This window comes from Leptinotarsa decemlineata, unplaced genomic scaffold, assembly GCF_025532065.1.
Source record: "Leptinotarsa decemlineata unplaced genomic scaffold, Ldec_3_MD MMD2_tig00026307_RagTag_RagTag, whole genome shotgun sequence".
NCBI lineage: Eukaryota > Metazoa > Arthropoda > Insecta > Coleoptera > Chrysomelidae > Leptinotarsa > Leptinotarsa decemlineata.
In genome coordinates, this window is record NW_027412681.1 from 1,654,907 (window position 1) to 1,678,999 (window position 24,093).

The 24,093-nt window shown below is 36.6% G+C and overlaps 1 protein-coding gene across 1 annotated transcript in view; it reads left to right on the forward strand.

The window, feature by feature from the left end:
• LOC111514214 (Excitatory amino acid transporter 1) overlaps positions 1 to 24,093 on the forward strand; it is a 59,750-nt gene that overhangs the window by 22,124 nt on the left and 13,533 nt on the right. The window contains exons 2-3 of the mRNA XM_074180833.1: positions 5,000 to 5,445; positions 19,125 to 19,167. Of these exons, the coding sequence (XP_074036934.1) occupies positions 5,000 to 5,445; positions 19,125 to 19,167 (489 nt within the window). The remainder of the gene's footprint in view (positions 1 to 4,999; positions 5,446 to 19,124; positions 19,168 to 24,093) is intronic.

Consider the following 24,093-nt stretch of genomic DNA (forward strand, 5'->3'; position numbering starts at 1 on the left):
GTTTCCTTTCTATTTTCTTCATTATGATTTCCTTCCACGTAGTAACGGCTACATTCATCACTTTATAGATATAGAGGTGCCTGAAACCAGGTGCAGGGCCTGCACGTTCATTACTTTCACGGTATTGACGAGACACCGGTGTGGCCGTATTTATTTTCAGCGGAATACAGAACGAGACAAACCCAAAGAGAGTTTTCACAAATGATGATGTGGAAATAACAGTGATTTGTTTGGCATGAATACGTTACTCTGTTATTATACAGAGATACATTAATTAAGAGTTGGTTCAATATAGAGCTTTTGTCGAAAGAATTATTTATTATTTCATATTTAAACTTAATATCAGCTATTTGACATCTATCTGCCAATGATGTGTATTTCAATTTGTAATGGATCTTTGAGATTATCAAAGAATATTCTATTGATATAGAATTTGCATTGTATAGATTCTCAATATACAAGATATACAGGGGCTGACTTTTTACATGAGCCAGGTAAAGTGTACAGAGTTAGTATTTCTGAAGTCGTGAGGTCCTGATCAGAAATCCAAGAGCTTTGTTAACTCTTTTTGCAATATAGTTAATATGCGAGTCAAATATTAGTTAAAAGTCATACAGTGTCATCCCCAAAATATGCATCATACGGGAAACTTTTTCGACAAAATGTTATTCTTGATAAAAGTTCGTGCATCTCCTAAAACTAAACTTGCACCAACAAAATACAGTAAAACACACGTAATATACGAGGAGCCTTCAAAAATTTTATTTTTAGACAAGAGTAAAGTTCTCTTATTTTGAGAAATCTCGGGAAATGTTATTTAAAAAAGTTGTTCAGCATCAAAACATACATCCAGATTTGAAGTCATCGCCATCCGAGCGAAGTTTTATTTTTTTTCAATTTTTTATAAATGGGGACTACGAAAAAAAATTGCTAAATCGATAAATAGACAGCATCCTATATACGATGGTCCATTCTAAAAGCCTGTAATATAACGAATAACACAACTATGCTGTTAACCACGTTCAATTTTTTTGAAGAGTAAAATAATTTCAAAGTTTATGGTGCAAAGTTATTTTTATTTCTTGTTAATACCGAAAAGTACTCAAAATTATACTGTATTGTAAGGAAAACTTTATATTCAATAATATCAAATCACGGAATATCACAATAAGATAGGTATTTCGGAACGAACTCATTGATTTTCTGGAGATTTTCTCGTCCCAAAATAATTCTCCAAAATAATCCCCAGTTTGTTCGAAAATACCCATTTCATTTTGATGTTTTGTGATTTGATATTGTTATAATACTTTATAATTTTGAGTGATATTGACTCTAGAACTAAACTTTGAGGAGAATGAGAAGAGCAAAAATTAGAGGTGAAATTGGAGTTGCAATTGAATTTTCAGAAACTCTCAAGTTCTAGTCATAATTGAATCTCTGCTCGTTATCTCCCACGTTTGACGAACGTCTTTTCAGCTTTTCAAAGAACGAGTGACAAAACCAGGACGCCCCAACCGCCTGAACTGATGAACAACAAGTTAGCGTTGATGAAGGAAACGCAAGTGAGTTTGACAGGCCTTTGAACGATTTAGAGGAAGCGGCGTCGTGTTGACAGTCTTACATAATAGATAAAATCAAACCGGCTAAATGAAAATCGGTAAGCTGAAATGGACAAAATCGCTACCATGAAAACAGCAATTGCTTGTGTACGAAGTGAACAGTTGTATTTCATGCTGCATTATAGAATGAAATATCTGAACATGAGCCAAACAGTTTTCACCTGATCATATATCAAAAACTACGTAATGAAATCGTTTTGTTGGGTTATTAGATTGAATTGGAACTTGGAGAGTTGCCAAAATAATTGAGTAATGGATAATGATGTTGCATGTTATGACTATTCCAACTAGTTGGAAGTATTCGAATAATTGAGACTGGCGTTGATAGTTGTAGATTCATTGAAGACATTGATGATTACTTCTCCAGGTTGAATGGGTTTTTACATTTTGACATTTTGAAATAAAGTCAAACAGTCTGCTTCTGATCACCGCTTGATGGAATTGTGTTGCTACTAGTACGTATTTGACGCAAGCTGACATGGAAATAGCTATTGGCTGTGTACAAAGTGTGCAGTTGTATTTCGTGCCACATTATAGAATAAAACATCTGAGCATAAGCCAAACAGTCACACATCAACAACGTGAGTCGTTCCATCACTTCCACAATGGAGAAGGAAGTCCACAACGAATTGCCATTCTTAGACGTATTGGGGAAGAGGACCCACACTAAATAGGAAACATATATACAGGGCTTTTCATGATGAGCGTTAATTAGCCGTTATAAATGCTGATAATCTTGAACTCTCTTGCACTAAAACGATCAAATTTGAAATGGAGTGGAGTGATACTATGAGGATCTTCACTCCGAGTCATATTTTCATTTGCCTCATACAGGGTCTTCAAAAAATGCAGATACTTTGATCTCATGAAAAAATGAGTGGAACTCAATTTTTTCAAACGGAACACCCTGTATATTTCAACATTTTTGAGCTCTACATCCAATTTTAGATTAACTTTGTTCAGATAATACTATTCCTATTTTGAACCGTTTTCGAGATAAACTGTTTCAAAAGGAAATTGACATGGTTTCCTCGTTCATCACTCATTTTTGTAAATCAGATTTCGTTTGATGTTTCTCAATTACTTACAGATAAAACAATGAAAAGATAATTATCAAAATACTCCTCAACCATCTAATGAAAGTTTTTTCAAACAATAGTTTTACTAACGCTGAAACACGAACTGAAAATAATAAACCCATAAATTAATGAGTTAATTTAATCGTAAGTGTATTTCAGAATATGTTCAAATACATCTACACCTCTACTTAAACAAGCATGTAATCTCTTCAAAAGATTGTCATGTGTAGCGCTTCTGATCAAGTCTGGAGTCAAACTATTGAAAGCAGTTGTAACTCTCGATTTCATATCTTCCATTGTTCTTATTGGAGTAGAGTAAACCATATTTTTAATGAAACTCCACACGAAATAATCTAATGGATTGCCATCTGGTGTTCTAGGAGGCCAACGGAAAGGTCCACTATTACCAATCCATCTGTCTTCGAAGATTTCGGTTAAAGCTTCGCTGACTGAATGAGAATTATGGGGTGGAGCACCATCCATTTGGTACCATACACGTTCTCTTCCTGGTCTATTATTTAAAATCATTTGAATTCCATTCCTCAGTAAACATCATATTTTGATGCATTCAAATTATCATCATAAAACTCGATATAAAAAATTGACTCATTCTTTAAGGCACAAAATACATTGAATTGCCATCTTTCTTGAAAACCCCTTTGGCGGACAACATGGGGATTTTCTGGCGCCCTACATTTTTTGTGAACTTGGCCTCATCTAACCATATTATATTGTCAAGGAAATGTTCATCCTCTTGAGTCTTGACAAGTAACCATTCAAAGAATTCCACTCTACGAGGTAAATCAGTCTCTTTCAAAAATTCGACAAATTGTCACGTAGGGTATACCTATCTCCCTTTCAGCCTCGTGCAGAGAAACATTTGGAAATACATGAAAGTATCCTAAAACTGTTATACCATTGTCATCATCATCCACTATAGCCTTCTTACGAATGATTTTTGGACGGAAGGTTCCATTCAACCTACAGTTTTTTGGTAGTCGATTTATCACATTATTATTCGGCTTCGGAAGTTGTGGATATCTTTCATGAAATACTCGGCATGTTCTACTTGCAATTCTATTGCACTCACCATTATTAATAAATTCAAGAAATCTTCATTACTGTAACCTAATCTTGACATTATTCTATTATAATTGGTAGCTATCACAATCAGTCAAAACCACCAACGAAAGTCTGACGTTAAATAATTGGTTTATTTATTTTTCCGAAGCACAATATTAAAAAATATTGATGTGTACTGTTGTACGTTAGAGACCAATACCTCAATGTATACAAATTGTAACTTTTTCTAAGGTAGGTACATACCAATTTCGAATTGACTGATCTGAAACAGTTAAAAAACTGGATCAAAAAGAAATATCACTAAGTATAAAAAAAATGTTGAATATCCAAAATGAGTGATGAATTTAAAAAAACGAGCAAGAAAACCACGTCAGTTTCCGTTTGAAACAGTTTATCTCGAAAACGGTTCAGAATAGAAATAGTATTATCTGAACAAAGTTAATCTGAAATTGGATGTAGGATGCAGAAATAGTTGAAAAAATATATAAAAGAATCACCAAAAAGTCACAGTATACTGCTACCCAGCAGGATCGAAGAAAAGGGGATGTCCTGCATTCTACAAATGTTCTGCAACCGTTTCTGAAGAGTGATCAATAAATACTGAATACTCAATACTTTCTGTTTGTGATCTTGACCTCCCTCAATATTTATAAAGATTCAGTACGGTCACCAGAGCAACTTTGCTCAACTGACCGAACTAAGGTAAGGTAGATAGTTTTATATTTCTATATGGTGTAGTCGTATCAATTTTGATGTCTATAAACTTGGAATATTGATGTACTGCATTTCACAAATGCTCTGCAACCGTTTCTGAAGAGTAATCAATGAACACTGAATACTCAATACTTTCTGTTGTTTGATCTTGACCTCCCTCAATATTTATAAAAATTTATATATATGCCGAGGTTGCAACCTTGCTCGGGTCACCGTACTAAGGTAAAATGCTTAATACGCATCCGTGCAACGTTGCGTTTTTGGAGACGGTTGTATATTTCTATATTCTGTAGTCGTATCAATGTTGATGTCTGTTAACTCAAAATATCAATGAGTGTTTTTGTTTCAGAATATTGAAGTAGAGGTTGACACATCTTTCAATTCATGTATTTGCTTGAAAGAATTTGAATTATTCCATGAATATTCTCCATATTTGACAATACGTTTGAAATTCCGTCCCCAATATTTCTAGCAATACATTCGAATATATTCTTTCTCCTCCAGGACAAACAAAAAATCATGGCGAAAGAAAAAAAATCCTTCATTCGACGAAATCTGCTCACCATCCTCACCATCATAGGCGTCGTGGGGGGCACCATCACGGGCATCGTCCTGAGAGCCACCACCGGGGGCCACTGGAGTAAAAGAGAGGTTATGTACCTGGCGTTCCCCGGAGAGATCTTCCTGAGGATGCTGAAGTGCCTCATCATTCCACTGCTGATGTCGTCGGTGATCCAAGCCATCGGTTCCTTGGACTTGAGTCTGTCGAAGAAGATCGCCATCCGATCTATAGCCTACTACTCGGCAACGACGGTGTGCGCGGTTATCCTGGGGATGATTTTGGTAGTGACTATTCGGCCGGGAGTAGGAGGCACGCCTTGGAGTGGCGACGAGACCGAGAAGGTGACAAGGCACGTGCTTACGCAGGATACACTGCTGGATCTTATAAGGTTGGTCAATTATACATTTTTTGCGAATAATTAGAAAAATTATTATAGGAATGATAACAATTGTAATGAACGCCTTCATTATTTCAGTATAGCATAAAAAGTATGATATATATATATATATATATATATATATATATATATATATATATATATATATATATATATATATATATATATATATATATATATATATATATGATGAGCTGTTTTCTCGGGTTTCGCTCCGTGTTCTGTGTATTTTCTCCCCATAAGGATTATTTTCACAACGTTTCGGCAAAGTCTCATTTGCCATCTTCTGGTGATGTCTGGTTTTTTTCAACTAGACTGATTACTTCGAACTCTGTGTCTCAATTTATAGGGATGGATGTTTCCCTTTACCTGCGTTGCTGCCACTACCTGTGTTTGTTCGACTACCTGTTTTGGTCTTATTACCTGAGCTGCCTCTCCTGTCTCTGTTATTGTACCTGTATTGTCATGTACCGAGTTTTGCCTCTGAAGTTGAGCGGTCTGATTGCTTGTGCGAAGTGATAAAACGGATCTCCATGTTGATGGTAATCTTTGCGCATCATCCCTCTTGTTCATATTATTAGGTCGTTTTTCAATTTCGATTGCCTCTCTGATTGTTCGTGAGTAAAAGTTTTCGTTGCTTGCTAGCATTTTTGTGTTGTCAAAATTGATGTTATGTCCTGTTTGAAGTACGTGTTGGAAGAGAGAAGACGTGGTGACTTTTCCCTTCACTGCTAGTTTGTGTTCATCTTTGCGAATGTTGATTCGTCTGTTGGTCTGGCCGATGTAAGTCCTGTCACAATCATGGCATGGTACTTCATACACTCCTTGTGATTCCAGTGGTATCTGATCCTTGGGATTACGAAGCATGGACCTTATTGTTCGTTCTGGTACGAACGAAGTTGATATGTTATGTCGGTGAAGAATTCTGCTGATTTTATCTGTTGTTCCTGCAATATATGGTAGTGTGGTTGTTATGACCGGTGTATCTGGAGTTTTTTGTTGTTTCCGTGTGGTCTTGGCAGCCGCTTTTATACTTCTTTCTGAGTAGTTATTCATTTGTAGCGTTGTTTCGATGGTGTTCAACTCTTGTTGTCTGTGATCGTTGTCTGCCAGCCTCCTCGAACGTGTAATGAGTGTTTTTGCCACCGCGTGAATTTGTTTTGGGTGGTGGTGTGAATTTGCGTTTAGGTACCTGTTCGTGTGTGTTGGCTTTCGATATACCGTGTGACCTAATGTTCCGTCTGGCTTTTTCATAATCAGTACATCGAGAAATGCGAGCTGGTTGCCTTCTTCAACTTCTTTCGTAAATTTAATGCGTGGATGGATTTCATTCAAATGATTAAAAAACCTGGACAGTTCCTGGTGACCATGAGACCAAATCACGAAGATGTCATCGACATACCTCAGCCAGAGTTTAGGTTGAAACGTCACCCTTGAAACCTGATATCTTCTCACATCATTCCATTTATTCAAAGCCTCCATAGAAATCTCTCCAAATTCGAACAATACAGAATAACTATTGTACGTATTTAGTAGTAAGTAGCAAAGATTAGGATTTTTTATATTTACGTTCTTCCGAATTGAACTTCTCATATTATAGATAATCTATACGAAAAAGCAATAAAAATTCTTGAATGAAATTTGTTTTATAGCCTACAGGATCATGTAGGATGATAATTGTGATTTTTAGATACTCATTATGTATGTTTTTGGCAACGCTGTTTCTAACAGATCACGCGTGAATCGTGTCTTGTGTCATTGTCAACCTTGTTCAGTTTGGTCTATAATTTAACCATGAGTCGACTTATGAATGAACAACGCTTGCATATTATTGAATTTCATTATCAAAATTCATGCTCGGTGAAGAAAGTGCATCGTGCACTTCTTCCAATTAATGGGCAGTTTCGTCGGCCTACTGAGGGAGCTATTCGGAAGCTTGTGACTAATTTTCGAACCCAGTTTACATTATTGAACATTAAACCACCAACACGCATACGTAGAGTGAGGACCGTATCCGCCAGTGTTCATGATGACCGTGAAATGTCGATTCGCCGCCGTTCGCAGCAATTGGGCCTCTATTACTTCACTACGTGGGAAATTTTGCGAAAGTATTTGGGTGTAAAACCTTATAAGATACAGCTGGTGCAAGAATTGAAGCCACACGACCTCTCACAACATCTAACATTTGCTGAATGGACTACCGATGTATGCCGAATAAGTCACTGTTTGGTGTGGATTATGGGTCGGTGGCATCATCCGGCCGGACTTCTTCAAAGACGACAATGGCCGGAACGTTACTGTGAATGGCAAGCGCTACTGTGTGATGATTGACGACTTTTTGTTAACCAAAATGAAAGAATTGGACATGCCTGACATATAGTTCCAACAAGACGATGCCTCATGCCACACGGCACGCGAAATAATGACCCAGTCAACAGCCTCCTTTGGTGAACAGTTTATCTCACGTTCGGGGCCGTCAATTGGCCGCCTAGATCGTGTGATTTAACGCCAATGGATTATTTCTTGTGAGGTCATGTTGAGGCTCATGTCTACAGAGATAAACCAGCAATGACTGACGCTCTGGAAGCAAATATTGAAGCATTTATACGTGGAATACCAGTAAATATGTTAGAGAGAGTGTGCCAAAATTGGACCTTGCGCATGGGCTATCTAAAGCGGACCCGCACAACATTTGCATGAAATCATCTCCAAACATTAAATTATATTGATCGTTGTATCGATTCCAATAAAGATTTCATCAATTTTTTCAAATTTTTCTTGTTGTTCTGAAAATCAAATCCTATACCTCTTGAAAAATCAAGTGCTATATCATGTGCTCTTGTTATATTCATGTTATAATTTCATTTATATACGGCAAATTATGATTTTGATTGTGTATACATTATGAAGACCTACTGTATGTATACTCGAAGTAAACGATATTGTGCATACTTAAAGTTGTCGGCACTCTCAAAGCCCAAAAAAACCAACACATAAAAATTAACGGGCTGCGAAATAGTCAGAACTCATGTAACAGTGACGAATAGATATCGGGAATGCGGAGATGGTTATTGCCGCCGTGTTCAGTACAGGAGCTGATTTGAGTGTTGAAATTCGATATTTGTGCAGTTATAATTACTTAAAATTTTTGTGATCTGTTGGAAATGTGGCGTCCTTGGACAAGTACTAATAGTAATAACGAGTGTGATAACGCAGACTTTTTCCAGTGTAGTGGTTCCAATAGCGATAGTGAACAATACGAAAACGAGATACCAGTGAGTAAGATTCGGATGAATTTGAATATAGAAAAACATAGACTACTTATGTTTCAATGTATATAGGAATCTACATCTCAAGTTTGGTATCGAGGAAAAGAAACGATTACAAGCAACATCAAATTTGACCGAAATTCCTTTCTCAACTGTACGTAAAATAGTCAAAAACAAACCTAATAAACGCAAGACGCGATGTGATACAGGATTACCAAAACCTTCAGATGTTCATCCAATAAAATCTTTGTAAAAAACAATATAAGACTGTTACAAAAGCAATGAGATTCCTACAACTGAAATCATTAGGAAGAAATTGAATACTTCTAGCCATTACGTGAGCAGCTGTGACAAAACTTCAAGCAGTTATGGAAAGCAGAAGAATAGTGGAATTGCGGAACAAATACTTAGAACAAATAACTGAATATAGACAAGAATAACGGCAAATTTGTTATTTGGACGAAACTTGGTATTACACTCACGACACAGTTACGAAAGGGTGGACTGATGGTTCAAGAATGTGTACACCTAACATGCCTGCCAACAACATTTGATAAGAAGGTAATAGAACTAATTAACGAAGGAGTATCTAATATATATTACCGAAGAAGACTGACAGAAAAGGATTAAAAAAGTAATTTTAGTTGAAAAAGCTATGGAAATTGGACACTTCCATTCCAAGTAACCAATTCGAAGTGGACAGTAAGTAAGTGTCCAAAGGTGAACAATGAAGTTACACGGTCTCAGTCACAATATACAGCGGAAACACCGCGACATGAGATCATTAGCATCTCCACATCAAAATTTCCTGCCGCAATAGGCCATGTCCTGCTGTACCACAGATGACTGGATATTTCCAAATATCGCTTCATACGATATGTAAAAGATTAAATTGGGGTTCATTTTCAGTTGATTTCATTTGATATTTTGAATGAACAGAGTTTGTACGCCAACATAGAAAAACATTTTTTTCATAAAATTTTATTTCATTTTTGAATTGAAAGGGTTATATTTTTAGGAGTGACTTATTTTTTGGGAAAGAAAGTTTTTGGCCGAGCAGCTACAAGGATATTTAACCTAAACCATCCTGAACGTAGCGTTCGCCATAAATACGTACTGGAATAGATTTTAAAATTTGTGGAGACGGGTTCAGTAATGGATAAAAAAGGGCACCCATTGGAATTGTGAATGATGAAGGAGCAGCTGTGACGGTATTGAGACATGTCCAACTTATGCCAAACACGCAATCTGTACGACAACTTTCTGCAGTTTCCGGTATTAGTCAATCTAACGGTTTCAGAATTTTATATAGACACAAATTCCATTCGTACAAAATTAAATTAATTCATGCATTAAATGATGATGATTGGGATCGAAGGCAAGAGTTTTACGAAATTATGGCCGAGCGTTAAACAATAACCCAAATTTCTTGTACAACGTTTGCTTTTCTGACGAATGCACTTTTGTACTTAATGGAGAGGTTAACCGGCATAATTGTAGAATTTGGAGCGATACAAATCCTCATGTATTTTGAGAAGCTCACACTCAACATCCAGAAAAGCTAAACGTTTGGGTAGGAATTTTGGGAGACCACCTAATTGGACCTCTGTTTTTTCCTGGTAATTTAACTGGCAAACGTTATCTTGAAATGCTGCAAAATGCAATTAATTCGTTGATAACTGAACAATTAGAAAACGACCCTCTACTACTTGAACAACAAATGCGTTTCCAACAAGACGGAGATCTTCCGCACTACGCCGCACCAGATCGCCAATACCTCAATTTGCAATGCCCCGGTCGTTGGATTAGAAGAAGAGGTTCTATGGAGTGGCCTGCCCGATCTCCTGACCTGAACCCTCTGAACTTCTTCTTGTGAGGACATCTCAAGTCCAAGACTTTCGTGACTCACCCTGAAAATTTGGACGAACTTCGCCAAAGATTTGTGAATGAGTGTCGTCAAATAACTCCAATTATGCTGAACCATGTCAGAGACGGTTTTCAGTCAAGATTTTATTATTGTATGGAAGTCAATGGAGGACAATTTGAACATTTGATTTAAACACGCAGATTTGATTTTCTTTATTGTAAGCATGATGATAAAACAATTCAATTTTTTCATGAATGTGATTTTTTGAAGATTGTGAAAATAACCAAAGTGGCTTATTCGAGCTGCAAAATTGATTTTTGGCAAAAACGGTTCATCAAATTTACGTTTTTCATACAGTGTTCTAAAGAAGCTTCCAAGATCTTTCAAATGAGGTATCACTCAACCCTTCTCCCCTATTTATTCAAGTTTGAGGGGTTGAAGAGCCCCCTATTAGGGTGTTGCTCGTTTAAGCCTAAAATATACGTCAAAAGATGTCCCCCAAACAAAATCATTCGACGTGTTTCGGAAAATTTTTTCACTCACTATGGGATAAGAAATACAGGGTGTTACTGAATAAGTGTAAAACATTAAAGAAGGTCATTCCTCATCGGAAAAAAGATAGGATCTTTCATATAAAGAAATTTCATTGAGCATCCATTGTTAAGATACAGCCACTTAAAGGGGTTACATAAAATTTGTATAACAATATTTTTCATAAACACTAAAAAAGTTACAATATTGAAATTAACCTGACGTTTTGTACTACCAAAAAGACACTTAGCCAGAAATTTATTTGGTTTACTCCATGTTTGTAAAGGGGTGGAAAACGCAACCCCTAAAATTTATTTCCAATGTAACATTTTGTCTTATTATTTGTTTACCATTTAAAAATGTTTTTCCGATAGCCTGTTTTATTCTAAACAAAAAAAGTCTCTTGGTTTTTTTGCCCAAAATAAACTAGTTCGCAACAAAAATTATTTTAGGAACAACTACAGAGATACATCGTCATAAATGCGAAAATACGAAACTGATCTATCTAGTAGGTCGCTATTAGCGATAGTGACAATCAAATTGATATGACGCTGTGAGTTTGTGAATTTTCGAAATTTAATTGATACTAATTGTGTGTTGTTGTTCTGTTCTTAATTTGTTACTTTAATAATTCACTTGTTATTGAAATGGCATACACAAAATTACGTTTACGGTCTGTCAACAACCTACTACCGGTACTAGAAAGATTGCTTTCCAGCTAAATGTTGATCATATGACGGTATTTCGAATTATAAAGGAACAACTCTTATACCCTCACCATTTGCAACGAGTACAGGCACTGCTACCGCGAGACTTTCCGAACCGTCTTGAATTTTGCAATTGGATGCTGGAAATGATGAGAAGAAATTGTGACTTTCTGAAGACGATAGAATTCACAGACGAATGTAGTTTTTCTCGGGACAAAATTATTAATTTTCATAATTACCATATATGGGCTGATGAAAACCCTCACGCTATTGTCAAACTAACCATCCAGAACAGTTCTCTCTTAACGTGTGGTTCGGAGTTATTGGTGATGATTTAATTCGGCCTCATTTTCTACCTCCTCGATTAAATGGTGAGACATACGTTCAATTTTCAAGATAAGTGTATCCAGTACTGCTGGAGAAAGTTCCTTTGGGCGACAGAAGGGATATGTTTTTTATGCATGATGTGGCTCCCGCCCATTTTAGTCAAGTAGCACGTCAGCATTTAACTGAAACATATGCAAATGAGTGGATAGGTCGAGAAGGATCATAGAACTGGCCCGCTCGTACCCCGATCTCAATACTCCCGATTTCTCTATTTGGGGCTATCTACAGCATTTGGTTTATCGTACTTCTGTTCGCGATGTGGAGGACTTGAGAAACTTGAGAAATCATCGATGCGTGCAGGGTAATCAGAGGGACTCCGGGAATATTTGAGCGACGTCTAGACGCATGCGTAATGTCTGAAGGTAGACATATTGAACATTTAATATGATTTTTACATGTTGTGTGTTTTGTTATTAATAAATTAGTTTTGTTAATTACCCTTTAATCGTTTAATGCAGGTACTAACTACAAAATAACAATAAATCCAGTTCGCATTTATGACGATGTATCTCTGTAGTTGTTCGTGAAATAATTTTTTGCTGCGAACTGGTTTATTTTGAGCAAAAAACCCAACAGACATTTTTTGTTGAGAATGAAACACGCTATCGGGAATAAATTTTTAAATAGTGAACAAATGATAAGACAAAAAGTTACATTGGAAATAAATTTGAGGGGTTGCGTTTTCCACCCCTTACATCCATGGGGTAAACCAAATAAATTACTGGCCAAGTGTCTTTTTGGTAGTACAAAACGTCAGGTTAATTTCAATATTGTAACTTTTTCAGTGCTTGTGAAAAAAATTGCCATACAAATTTTATGTACCCCCTTTAAGGGGCTGTATCACAACAAGGGATGCCCCAATGAAGTTTCTCCATCTGAAAGATCCTATCTTTTTTTCGATGAGGAATCACCTCCTCGAATGTTTTACACTTATTCAGTTACACCCTGTATACGGGGTGGCTTGTCTGAGATGGAACACCCTGTATACTATGAAAAAATAAAAATTCCGAAATGAAATCTTAAAATTTCATTTTCACAAACTACACTTAAACGATTTGATCTCCACTAACTTTATTGAAAATAATCATAACATGTTTCGCTAAAACATTAGCTTTTTCAAATAATTAATCATTTGAAAAAGCTAATGTTTTAGCGAAACATGTTATGATTATTTTCAATAAAGTTAGTGGAGATCAAATCGTTTAAGTGTAGTTTGTGAAATTACTATGGATCTTCATCAAGTAACGGCCGAATCAATCAGAAAATTAAAATTTCATTGTCAATTTTGCAATCAAGTGAAGGATTGCTGATATTCAGAAGACGGAGTTGACTGAAGAGGTTTCGTCATTCGTCTGAAGCATTTCACGAACTTTCGGCAGAACGTGCAAAATCAAACCCTTGGTCAAGACCACTACTATAATGTCCTCTGATGAGGCGCCCAACAGGTCTCCTTCCTGCCAACAGCAAAACTTGATGTGAAAATATATTTCCAGAACCTCCAGTAATTATTTTTCACACGTGCTGTGCCAATCCATACACCATTCAATTTTATAAATCGACCTCGAATTCTATCCACGACTCCATGGAAACAGCCTCTGTCGAAGGATTTTCTTCCACGAGTCGCACTGCTTCACTTGAATAAATCTCAATAGCTTGATTTTTTTTTTCATTATAAATATCATACCAGAATTCCGGTGACTGGTGACGCACAAAGAACTTTGGAATAGAAGTCCTTGCTGTATTTGTTACCTGTATTGGAAATCAATCAATATTTAGCGGTTGATTGCCTTCCTATTTTACTCTAATGAAGGTTTGTTTTGAATTGACATGTGAAATGCAGATTGAATGTGGTGGATCGTTATTGCTGTTGCTGGGATGTGTAGATGCAAAGTCAACGTAAATTAGAGTCTGTTTTGGATCGGAGGAACTGTACAGAACGTAAGGTATTGATACAAAACTTTACTCGTAGAAACAGAACTCAATCGCTACAAATGATCTATGGCCATTGATAGAGAAACAACTACTAGTTTTCAACGTTTCGTCAGCACCTCTTTGGATGGTTTCCAAAGAAAGTACACCCAAATATTTTTTATCAACAGGCACTGCTTGATGAATGATGAACCATGTTATTTAGAAAAGTATATATCACTCTCTAAATATTTTAGGAGAGCTGGTTATGGTGGCACTATGATATTAGTTAATAATGATTTCATTTCTGAATTTGAAGGTGAGAACATCACAAAATATGATTATTTGTTTTCTGAAAAAATATTTGAATGCTCTATTTGCTATTTCAAAGAAATCAAATTGTATAGTATGTGCCTCTATAGAGCGCCCTCTGCAGGTGTATTGTTATTTTTAGATAAATTAGAATTAATTTTAACCGATTCACCGATATTCTCAAATTTAGTTGTAACTGGAGATCTCAATATAGATTATATAGATTTGAATTCACCGACCACCCAAACACTTCATAATCTATTCAACTCTTTCAGTCTGTACATGCTTGTCGATTCATATACTCGCATTTCTCAATATTCGTCGTCTTGTATTGATTATATTTCGAGTAATTTTTCACTTGGAAAATATCAAGTGTACAGTTATTTCCTAGGACTTTCAGATCATGAAGCCATCAAATGTACCAAAGATCTCGATGTTATGAAAAGTAAAAAATATAAATATAGAAGACTATACAGCAGTGCAAATTATATTAGGTTCTACCGAGACTGTCTTGGATTTGACTGGAAAAACATATTATCCGAAAGTGATCCTTTCCATGTTTTCCATAACCAACTTACCAAAGTGTTCATTTTTTCATTTCCTGTTCAAAAAATCAAAACAAAAAATAAAAAGCCTTGAATGACGCAAAGAATTGAAATTTTGCGGAAATTACTATTATTAATATTTCAATAATTATCGGAGAATTTATAGGAATAGCATCAGACTTGCTAAAGAAATTTACTTCAAAAAAATAAAATTGATATCTCACACAATAAAATGTAAAGAAAGGTGCTCTATCATGAATGATTTGAGAAATAGTACCAAAAAGAGCAGAGACATTGAAATATCGATCAGTGTGGACGATATAAATGAATTCTACTGTTCGATTTGACAGAAGCTCAGTCAGAATATTGTGGTACCACCATATGTCCCACTGATTAATTTAGAAAATGTTGCAATCAATGAATCTCTTCAATTGGATGATGAACTGTTTGATGTTTTTGGTGATATAAGGAATAAATCAACATCTGGTTATGATGAAATTTCAATCAAAATTATTGAAAATCTTCCGATAAAAGCGCTCAGAACTCTTGTACCATTAATCAATCTTTCATTTAGAAATGGCAGGTTTCCATCCTTTCTAAAAGTGTCGATAGTGATTCCTTTATATAAAGGTAACTCTGTAGATGAGAAAAGACTCAATGAATTTCTCCTTCCCCATAACATTATAAGGAAAAATCCAATTTGGATTCCAGAGCAACAACAGCACACATGATGCAATATTCCCTTTCCTGTTTGAGGTGTATTCCAATATGAATGATGGAGATGCTGCTGCAGTAGTATTTTGTAACCTTACAAAAGCGTTTGACTGCGTTGATCATAAAATACTGCTACGAAAGCTGAATATCTATGGATGTAGAGAGATAACACTACGGTGGTTTGAGTCATATCTCAATGGTCGCAGTCAGATTGTGAAAACGATTAAATCTTCGAACAGTATTGAAATTAATACTGGTGTACCACAGGGATCGGTTCTCGGTCCCATATAGTTCCTGTTGTATATTAACGATTTGATGAACATGAGTATATCTGGAATATTCACCCTTTTTGCTGACGACACCACTATATTGTGACAAAGTGAAGGTATAGATATTCTCAATGAGACAATAGCTCATGATATACAAAAAATCAAGTCTTGGTGTGATTCCAATCTTCTCTCTCTTAATATCTCGAAAACCAATATTATGACTTTCAAATGTTCACTTCAGAATTTATCTGTAGCGAGCGGTATCATTGAGAACAGAGAGTGTACTAAATTTCTTGGGCTGTATATAGACGATGGACTGAAATTTGACGCTCACATCAAAAAAATGAAGAGTAAAATTGCCACCGGCTCTTATGCAGTGAGAGTTATTGCTAGAGAACTGGGAGTTTATACTGCAAAAACAGCATATCACGCTTTGGTAGAGTCTCACTTAAGGTACGGTATACCTTTTTGGGGTGTGTGTAGCCTTAATTTGCTGGAGTCTGTATTTGTATTACAGAAGAGAGCTATACGACACTTGTGCAAAGCTAAACCTCGTGACTCATGCAGGCAACTGTTTATAGATAAAAAAAATGTTGACGGTTGTAGCTCTTTTTATTCTGGAGACAGTGTGTTTGATTGAGAAATATCTTGTGAAACTTGAGGTAACCACCCATCACTATACAACTCGTCAGAGCGTGCAAAAAAATTAAAATTAAATAGTGGGAAGAAAAATGATTAAAGAAATTTTGAGTAGTAGACCCTATTACAGTTTGACTGAGTTCTATACCGATCTTTATTTAATAAGTATAATTCTATACCGATTCTTTATTTAATAAGTAGATCACCAAAGAGATTTTCTATTACACCAGCCAATGAGAGCGCGGTATAGTTTGGTGTTGCGCAGTTACGCTTTGCGCAGTATGGCTTGGTTCAGCGTACTATGTATCAGTTTCGCTCGAATCGTTGTTTTTCAAATCGCGATAACGCTGCTCGATTCTCAACCGTATGCGTAATACTATGGATCAGTTTCTCTCAAATCGTTATCTTTCAAATAGCGATAACGCTGCTCGATTCTCAACCGTACGCGTGACCTTGAAAGATAATGATTCTAGCGAAACTGATACTGCCATACTGCGCAAAACGTAACTGCGCAACACCAAACTATAACGCGCTCTCATTGGCTGGTGTAATATAAATCTCTTTGGTGATCTACTGTGAATATATTCGAGAGATACCTATCGAATATGTGTTGAATATTTGTTTCGTTTGTTGATCTGGATAATTTGAAACTCTCTTAAAAGAATTTACTACTTATTCCAAATATCTTTCATTGTTTTTTCCTGCGAATTTGAAGACCTATTGACAAATGAAGCTGCTGATTAGGAAATTAAATTATGAATGGTTTTTGTAACATCAAGATCAGTACTGTGCTGTATGAACTTATTATCTCTTGATGGAAACATCAAATGAGGCCTGCAAATGATGTGAATTAACCGTCTCGAATGTGATTTCGCGAATGATCATACAATTAGATAATACACTGGGAAGTTGTAAGCTTATCTAATTTTGAACGGATCAATTTGAGTACACCTTTTTTCATTCATTCATTTATTTATTCGTTTGTTTATTAATTTATTATTTTATCTATTTATTTATTCGTTCAATAACGGTCGGAACTCAATAGAGTATTCTTCAAAAGATCACGGTGATTCAAACAACATAAAAATAAGTATTCAATAAACAAAGTGAGACGAAAAGAATCTTTTTGGTTTTCAACTTTCCAATTTCTTACAATATTTATTATCCGGTCACTCTAGACATTGGAAGGTACATAAATTTACGACAAGCTGCAAACGCGTGTAATTGTTCAAAACATAGTTAAAACTGAGACTTTAAAATTCCGAATGGTTGCGATGCCTGGAAAAAAATGTATTCGAGGTCAAAGGTCAAAAATCTCGAAAAAAAATGTTTTTTTGCGATTTTCAGGAAAACGGTATGTTGTATCATAAAATAACCTCAGATAAAAATTGTAGACCATAAAATTCTCTACAAAAAATGTATCAATATTTTTTTTTCATAGAGCCACCATTTCTGAAATACGACGAGTCAAAAGTTGTAAAAGTTGTAATCGTCATTATATGCACACGTTTCCACGCCACCTATGAGGTAGTGTACCTAGCGCGTTTTTTTAACGTGGTTTTCCAAGTAGGCCTATTCCACATGTCTGTTGTGATTATGTCAAATTGAAAACTTACATAATAAAATATATTAGGAAGGGTGGGAAATTATAAATTGAAATAAAAAAAATGTAAAAATTCATTCTTCTGAGTCATAAACTTCAAATACTTCTTCTTGGTCTTCTTCTTCTTGATCTTCTTCTTCTTTTTCTTGATGTTCATCCTGGGTGTAGGTGAACTGCGTCAAGAGTGATGTATCCCATGTTTCCACGTTGGTATCAAATGAATCCTCCACTATTGGTGATTCAGTATTTACAGTTGCAAAAATTTGGCGCAGGTGGGAGTGAAGTCTGAATAGGTTCTGATTCATTGTCGACCAACTTCCAACCCCAGTCTTTTGGGTCTAGCTGATAACCAAGCCACACTTGAACTTTTTAATATACCCGGAAAAGATGTTGATGAGCAGCAACTGAGGTTAGAGGAAGACAAGCTAATTGCACCTGTTTCTTATTTTCAGTGTTTTTTACGAAACATGCATATCGATACTTATCTAAGCAGGTGTTTCGGAGCTTTGTACATAGAAAGAAGAAACTGAATCCCGTTGGTGATAATTTCTTGTTGAGTCGAATTACTTTTTTTTGAAAACTTCAGCGCATTGAACTAAATCTTTTTTTCGAGATTTTTGACCTTTGACCTCGAATAAATTTTTTTCCAGGCATCGCAATCATTCGGAATTTTGAAATCTCATTTTTAACAATGATTTGAACAATTACATGCATTTGCAGCTTGTTGTAAATTTATGTACCTTCACTCTTATTTTTTAATCTAATTTGACCGTATTATTACCGGTGATTTCTAATGCTGAATATATTTTAATTTGCATGTGTTATTCAACTGTGTAATAATCATTCATCAGACGAAGTTTTTTGTAAAATAATTTTGAGAATTTGATATGAAGTGTCTAATGTTCATTTTTCTTTGCAGAAATCTGTTTCCACCAAACATCGTCCAAGCATGTGTAGCTCAGGTGAGTTGGAACACGATTAAAATATGAGGTTGTTTCAAAAGTTAAGCATAGATTTTTTCTGGTCATCGACAGACATTTTTTGGCGCCGATAGGTTTTAAGCCTGATAAACTTCTTTTTCAGGTGAAAAAAACTATCTCAGTCTTCTTGGGATTGACCGACACTGAGTCTTCCTTACACCATGTTTCTATTAATTTGAGCCCATCCTGCGCTCTATCGATGGGGGAATAAGCCCTAGGGGCTTATTCTCCCATCTTCTCATGACACCCATTCCATCAGTCTCGTTCCCTGTACTAGTTTGTACAGGTTCTGTGTTGGAAGTTCGTCATATTCTTCTGGTCCTAATTTCGTACGTCTATGTATTGCCGGCCTTCTGTGATTCAGTGCCTCTCTTTCGCATAAGATGTGTAGAGCTGTTTCTATCCCTTCGTTGCATAATCTGCAGCTGAGGTCTCCGTTGTACAGCCCCATTTTATTCGGGTGTCCTCTAAGAGGACAATGACCGGTTAGTAAGCCTGTGATTATTCTGAGCCGATCCCTACTATATTGAAGTAGTTCTTCGGTTCTTTTCTCGGACGGTTCCCTAATGAAGGCTCTACTGTGTTTGTTGCCAGGTACTTTCGTCCAGTACTCTTTGTGCTTCTTATTGGTCCATGTCCTAATCTGGTTTCGTACCACTGATTTTGGTACCCCCAAAGCTGGTTCAGGACCTATATATGAAGTTGATGATCCGCGTCTAGCGCATTCATCAGCTTTATCATTACCTATGATTCCTGAATGCCCTGGCACCCAGTACAAAGTTAATTTGTTCCTGTTTGCAAGTTCATTCAGTTCTTCATGGTATTCCCAGACCAGTTTTGATGTCACCTTCGGGTTTGTCAGCGGCCCTAGTGCGCTCTTGCTGTCTGTAAAAATATTTATCCGCTCCTTTCTTTGAGGTCTCGATTTAATAAGCCTTGCACACTGCAAGAAGTGTGTGTACTTCGGTGTCATGTGGTCCGTACACATATTCAATATGCGCTCCTCCACTTGTTCCGAAATTTCTATTCGGCCCGATCTTTTGTAGTTCGGTGAGTTTTCTAGTCTGAATTGGCCCATCCTGGCCTCCTCCATTATCACAAAGTGTAAAGGAGGTAGATTCAGGAGTGTCTCCAATGCAGCTGTTGGGGTAGTTCTCATTGCTTCCGTCATTGCCAAACATGCAAGTCTTTGCATCATGCCTTGTTTGTTGATGGCGGTCCCCTGCTTCATCTTTGGCCATCAGACCAGAGATGCGTATGTTATCATGAGTTTACCCACCATCGTGTATAGCTAATATACCATGCCTGGTTTTAGCCACGATATTTTTCCATAGGTGCGTCTGGCAATTATCAGTGCTACCTCCGCTTTTCTCTCTATCCTGTCCAAGTGTTGGTTCCAGGTCAGTTTGGAATCTAGGACTACTCACAGATATTTAACCTCCTCCGACACTTGTATTCCTTCACCTCGAAGTTTTAGAGGTCCGAGACCCTCCGTTTTAGTCTTCTTGGTGAATGCTACTATGGTCGATTTGGATGTGCTTATGTTAAGCCCTTCTTCTTCTGTGGTCCATCTTGTTATAATTTTCAGGTCCTGCTGCATGCATCCATCCCTTCACTACATTATTGTATTTACCCTGGACTAAGATGACTAAGTCGTCTGCATAGCCCAGTGCTTTATACCCATTATGTTCCAAGAGACATAGTAGTTCGTCCATTACAAGGTACATAACAGAGAAGATAGAACCCCACCCTGAGGACAGACCTTTGCTACCCCATAATGGTTGTATACACCAATCTTCCTGCAGCTTGTCTTGTCGATCCTTCTTCTCCTCGACGCCTGGATATTATCAAATTCGCCCTCAATGTATAAGAAAGCAGCTAAAAGTACTTCCTTGTTTTTGTAGGTATATTCTACTTTTTCTGTTACCCGACATAGAGCCGTTTCTGTTGACATATCTGACCTGTATGCATATTGGTCTCGATGTAATGATCTGATAGCCAGTGATACGTCCCTGATATGCCTGTCAAGTAGGTTTTCCAGCGTTTTCATCGCAAATGACATGGGACTAATTGGTCTCAAAGCCTTCGCCGAGTCCTGTCCGATTTTCCCAGGTTTCGGAATGAAGGTGGCCCTGATCAGTCTCCAAATTTTTGGTTTCTGTCCCAGTGCTAAGCTTGCCCTGATAATTATACATAATTTTTTTGAAAAGTACTTCCGGTCCCTTTTAAAGCATTACTGGGTATATGCCATCCGGTCCCGGCGACTTATAGGGTTGAAATGAATTTACAGCCCATATGATTTTATCCATATCTATCACCTTCTTTGTCATTTGCGGGTGTTGTTGGTACTTCCGTCTAGTTTGTCGTTCCAGGAAAGACAGAACTTGGGAAGTGAGTTTCCATAAGAAGCTGATGCGAGTTAAGATTCTCAGTTTCCTCTCAGACCCAGTAACCGTGCATAAACAGGCCATGTTTGATATACGAGGGGAGTTTGCGAAGTCTCCGACCTAACAAAGATGTAAGACATTTCTTCAGATTCTTTTTACTATTCAGTCTTTCTTCAATTCTACACACTCCTTCCAGCGATTTTAATCACTTCATTGTGAGTTTTTCTCTAAACAGTTTTATAAAAATGCAACACGTGTTTCGCCATACAATGGTTTCTTCGGGCGTGTCTTTACTTTCGCCAGAACAAGCAATTGTATGGCGAAACATGTGTTGTGTTTTTGTTTAGTGAAAATCTCACAATGAAGTGTTTTTTTAATACGTTTGTTATGGATTTTCATCACGTTTCGTCCCTCTCCATTATATATCTCCCATCTCTGTAACCCTTCCAAATAGTACTCGACGGTTTTCTGTGCAAAATAATTGTTCACGAAGGTGAACGAAAATATCTGTCCTTCGAGCGCTATTTTCGGATGAGGAAACAAAAAGAAGTCGCTTGGGGCTAGAACTGGTGAGTGAGGCGGATGTTCAAGCAGTTTAAACCGTAATTCGTGGATTTTTGCCATGACACAAACTGAGGTGTGAGACGGTGTGTTGCCTTGGTGGAAAAGGATTTTCTTTTTCTGCGAATGCAATTTTGAAATAACTCCTTGACTGTTCAAAAAAAAACGGGGGTCATCTAGCATCATTTGTTGAACTTTGGCGATGTTTTCGTCTGTAATTGCAGTTTTTGGCCGTCTCGAATGTTCATGTTTCTCAAGTTCTTACGGCCACGTTCAAATTCAGCTGCCCAAAATTTCACTGTGGTAAATGATGGTAAAGAGTCCCCATATACAGAATCCAACTCATCTTTGATTTGCGTAGCCGTATTGTCTCTAAAAAACAAATATTTACTGACAGCTCGATACTCGATTTTGTCCATTTCCATAAAAACACTCACACTAACTCACTTAAATAACTGCGCGTCCAAAATAGCTGAAACTTGGTAAATAACTGTCAATAGATGAACATTGAAATTCACTAGGCTTTTATTTACGTGTGTTGCTATCTTCATGTTGAGGTCGGAAATTTTTCAGATCACCCTCGTACAATGCCCAATCAGAGTTTGAAGACCACGTGCATATTCGATACCTATTTTAGATTTCCTTAGAGGGGTGAAAATGTGATAATTCATTTAAATAATGAAATTCTGACTTTAATATCGAAATTTCGAGCTCGAATTTGAAATTTCATGATTCAAGTCAGAGTTTCCAAGAAACAAATGATGAAAATATTTGCCCCTTCTGCGCTTCCTTTAAATCAGGTCAATTTTCTCATTACTTTTGGTGGTTTGAACGTTTAAAGTTCATTTCTTTAGATTTGTTTACTGCCAGTATTCAAGCATAGAAAGTTTTTCTTCCTTATTCAGAGGAATCGGACAAATTTCGTTTATGCAGTTAGTTAGTACCTCGTCCACTAGATGGAGCGACAATTTGACATTTTGTTGTTCGTTCCAACTTAGGAAGGGGAATGAAATACTCTGGAAGAATTCCGATTTTCAATTATGGAATATAATCGACTTTAGGCAGGGTTGCTCCTGGCTATACAATTGTACGAATTGCTATAACATTCAATATTTTTTCGTACATATGTACCACATTGACGAAAAGCATACATTTTGTCTTCATTTGTTTTGCATTACCTACCATTGATTCGAACGAGGCCACGGTTATATATTTACAAATTTCAATCACTTCGTCCTTCGATAGTCGAATAATCTGTCCATTTCTGTCTTCCGTCTCATTAAGATAGGCGTGTCCCGCGTGTCCGTCTGCCATAGAACTCATAAAAGTCATAGATCACGATCACGTCGATCACAGAGCACAAGGTACTTAATTTTCAGATCAGTCAAATGTCAAAACTGTCAAAAACCGCTGGTGCTGAAAGAAAAACACATCCACAGTGAGAAAAGAGAAAAGACAAATTTCGAATACATATTCATGAATGGTAGTTGGTAGTTTAAACTGTTTAAAGCCTTAAATAAATTAATAGACCGGTATGTAACCAGTAATCATGAATTTTAGAAACTGTCTTTATTTTTGAATATGCTCTTTATTTTTGTTTTTGCAATAAAAAGTTATGTTTTATTCATCCATATTTTTTTATTAGCGGTATCGATTTCAACTGCCGGGGTCATTCACCTCAACCCTCTTGATTTTTGTTTTAGAAGACTTTGTATTGTCCTTTGAATTGATACATAACATAAGCTGAAGCTAGATTAGTGAATGCAGAATTTTCAATTAATATTAATGCAAATAACAATCAAATCAATATATTTGTAATAACCACTTCAAAATTCTCACATACGATACGTGTCTGCGCATGCGCAAATCGCTTCAATCTTTGCATCATGCGGGAAGCTGTCACTTGTCAATTATTCTGATGACAGTGGCGACCATTGATGCTTACAATTATAGCGAAAAG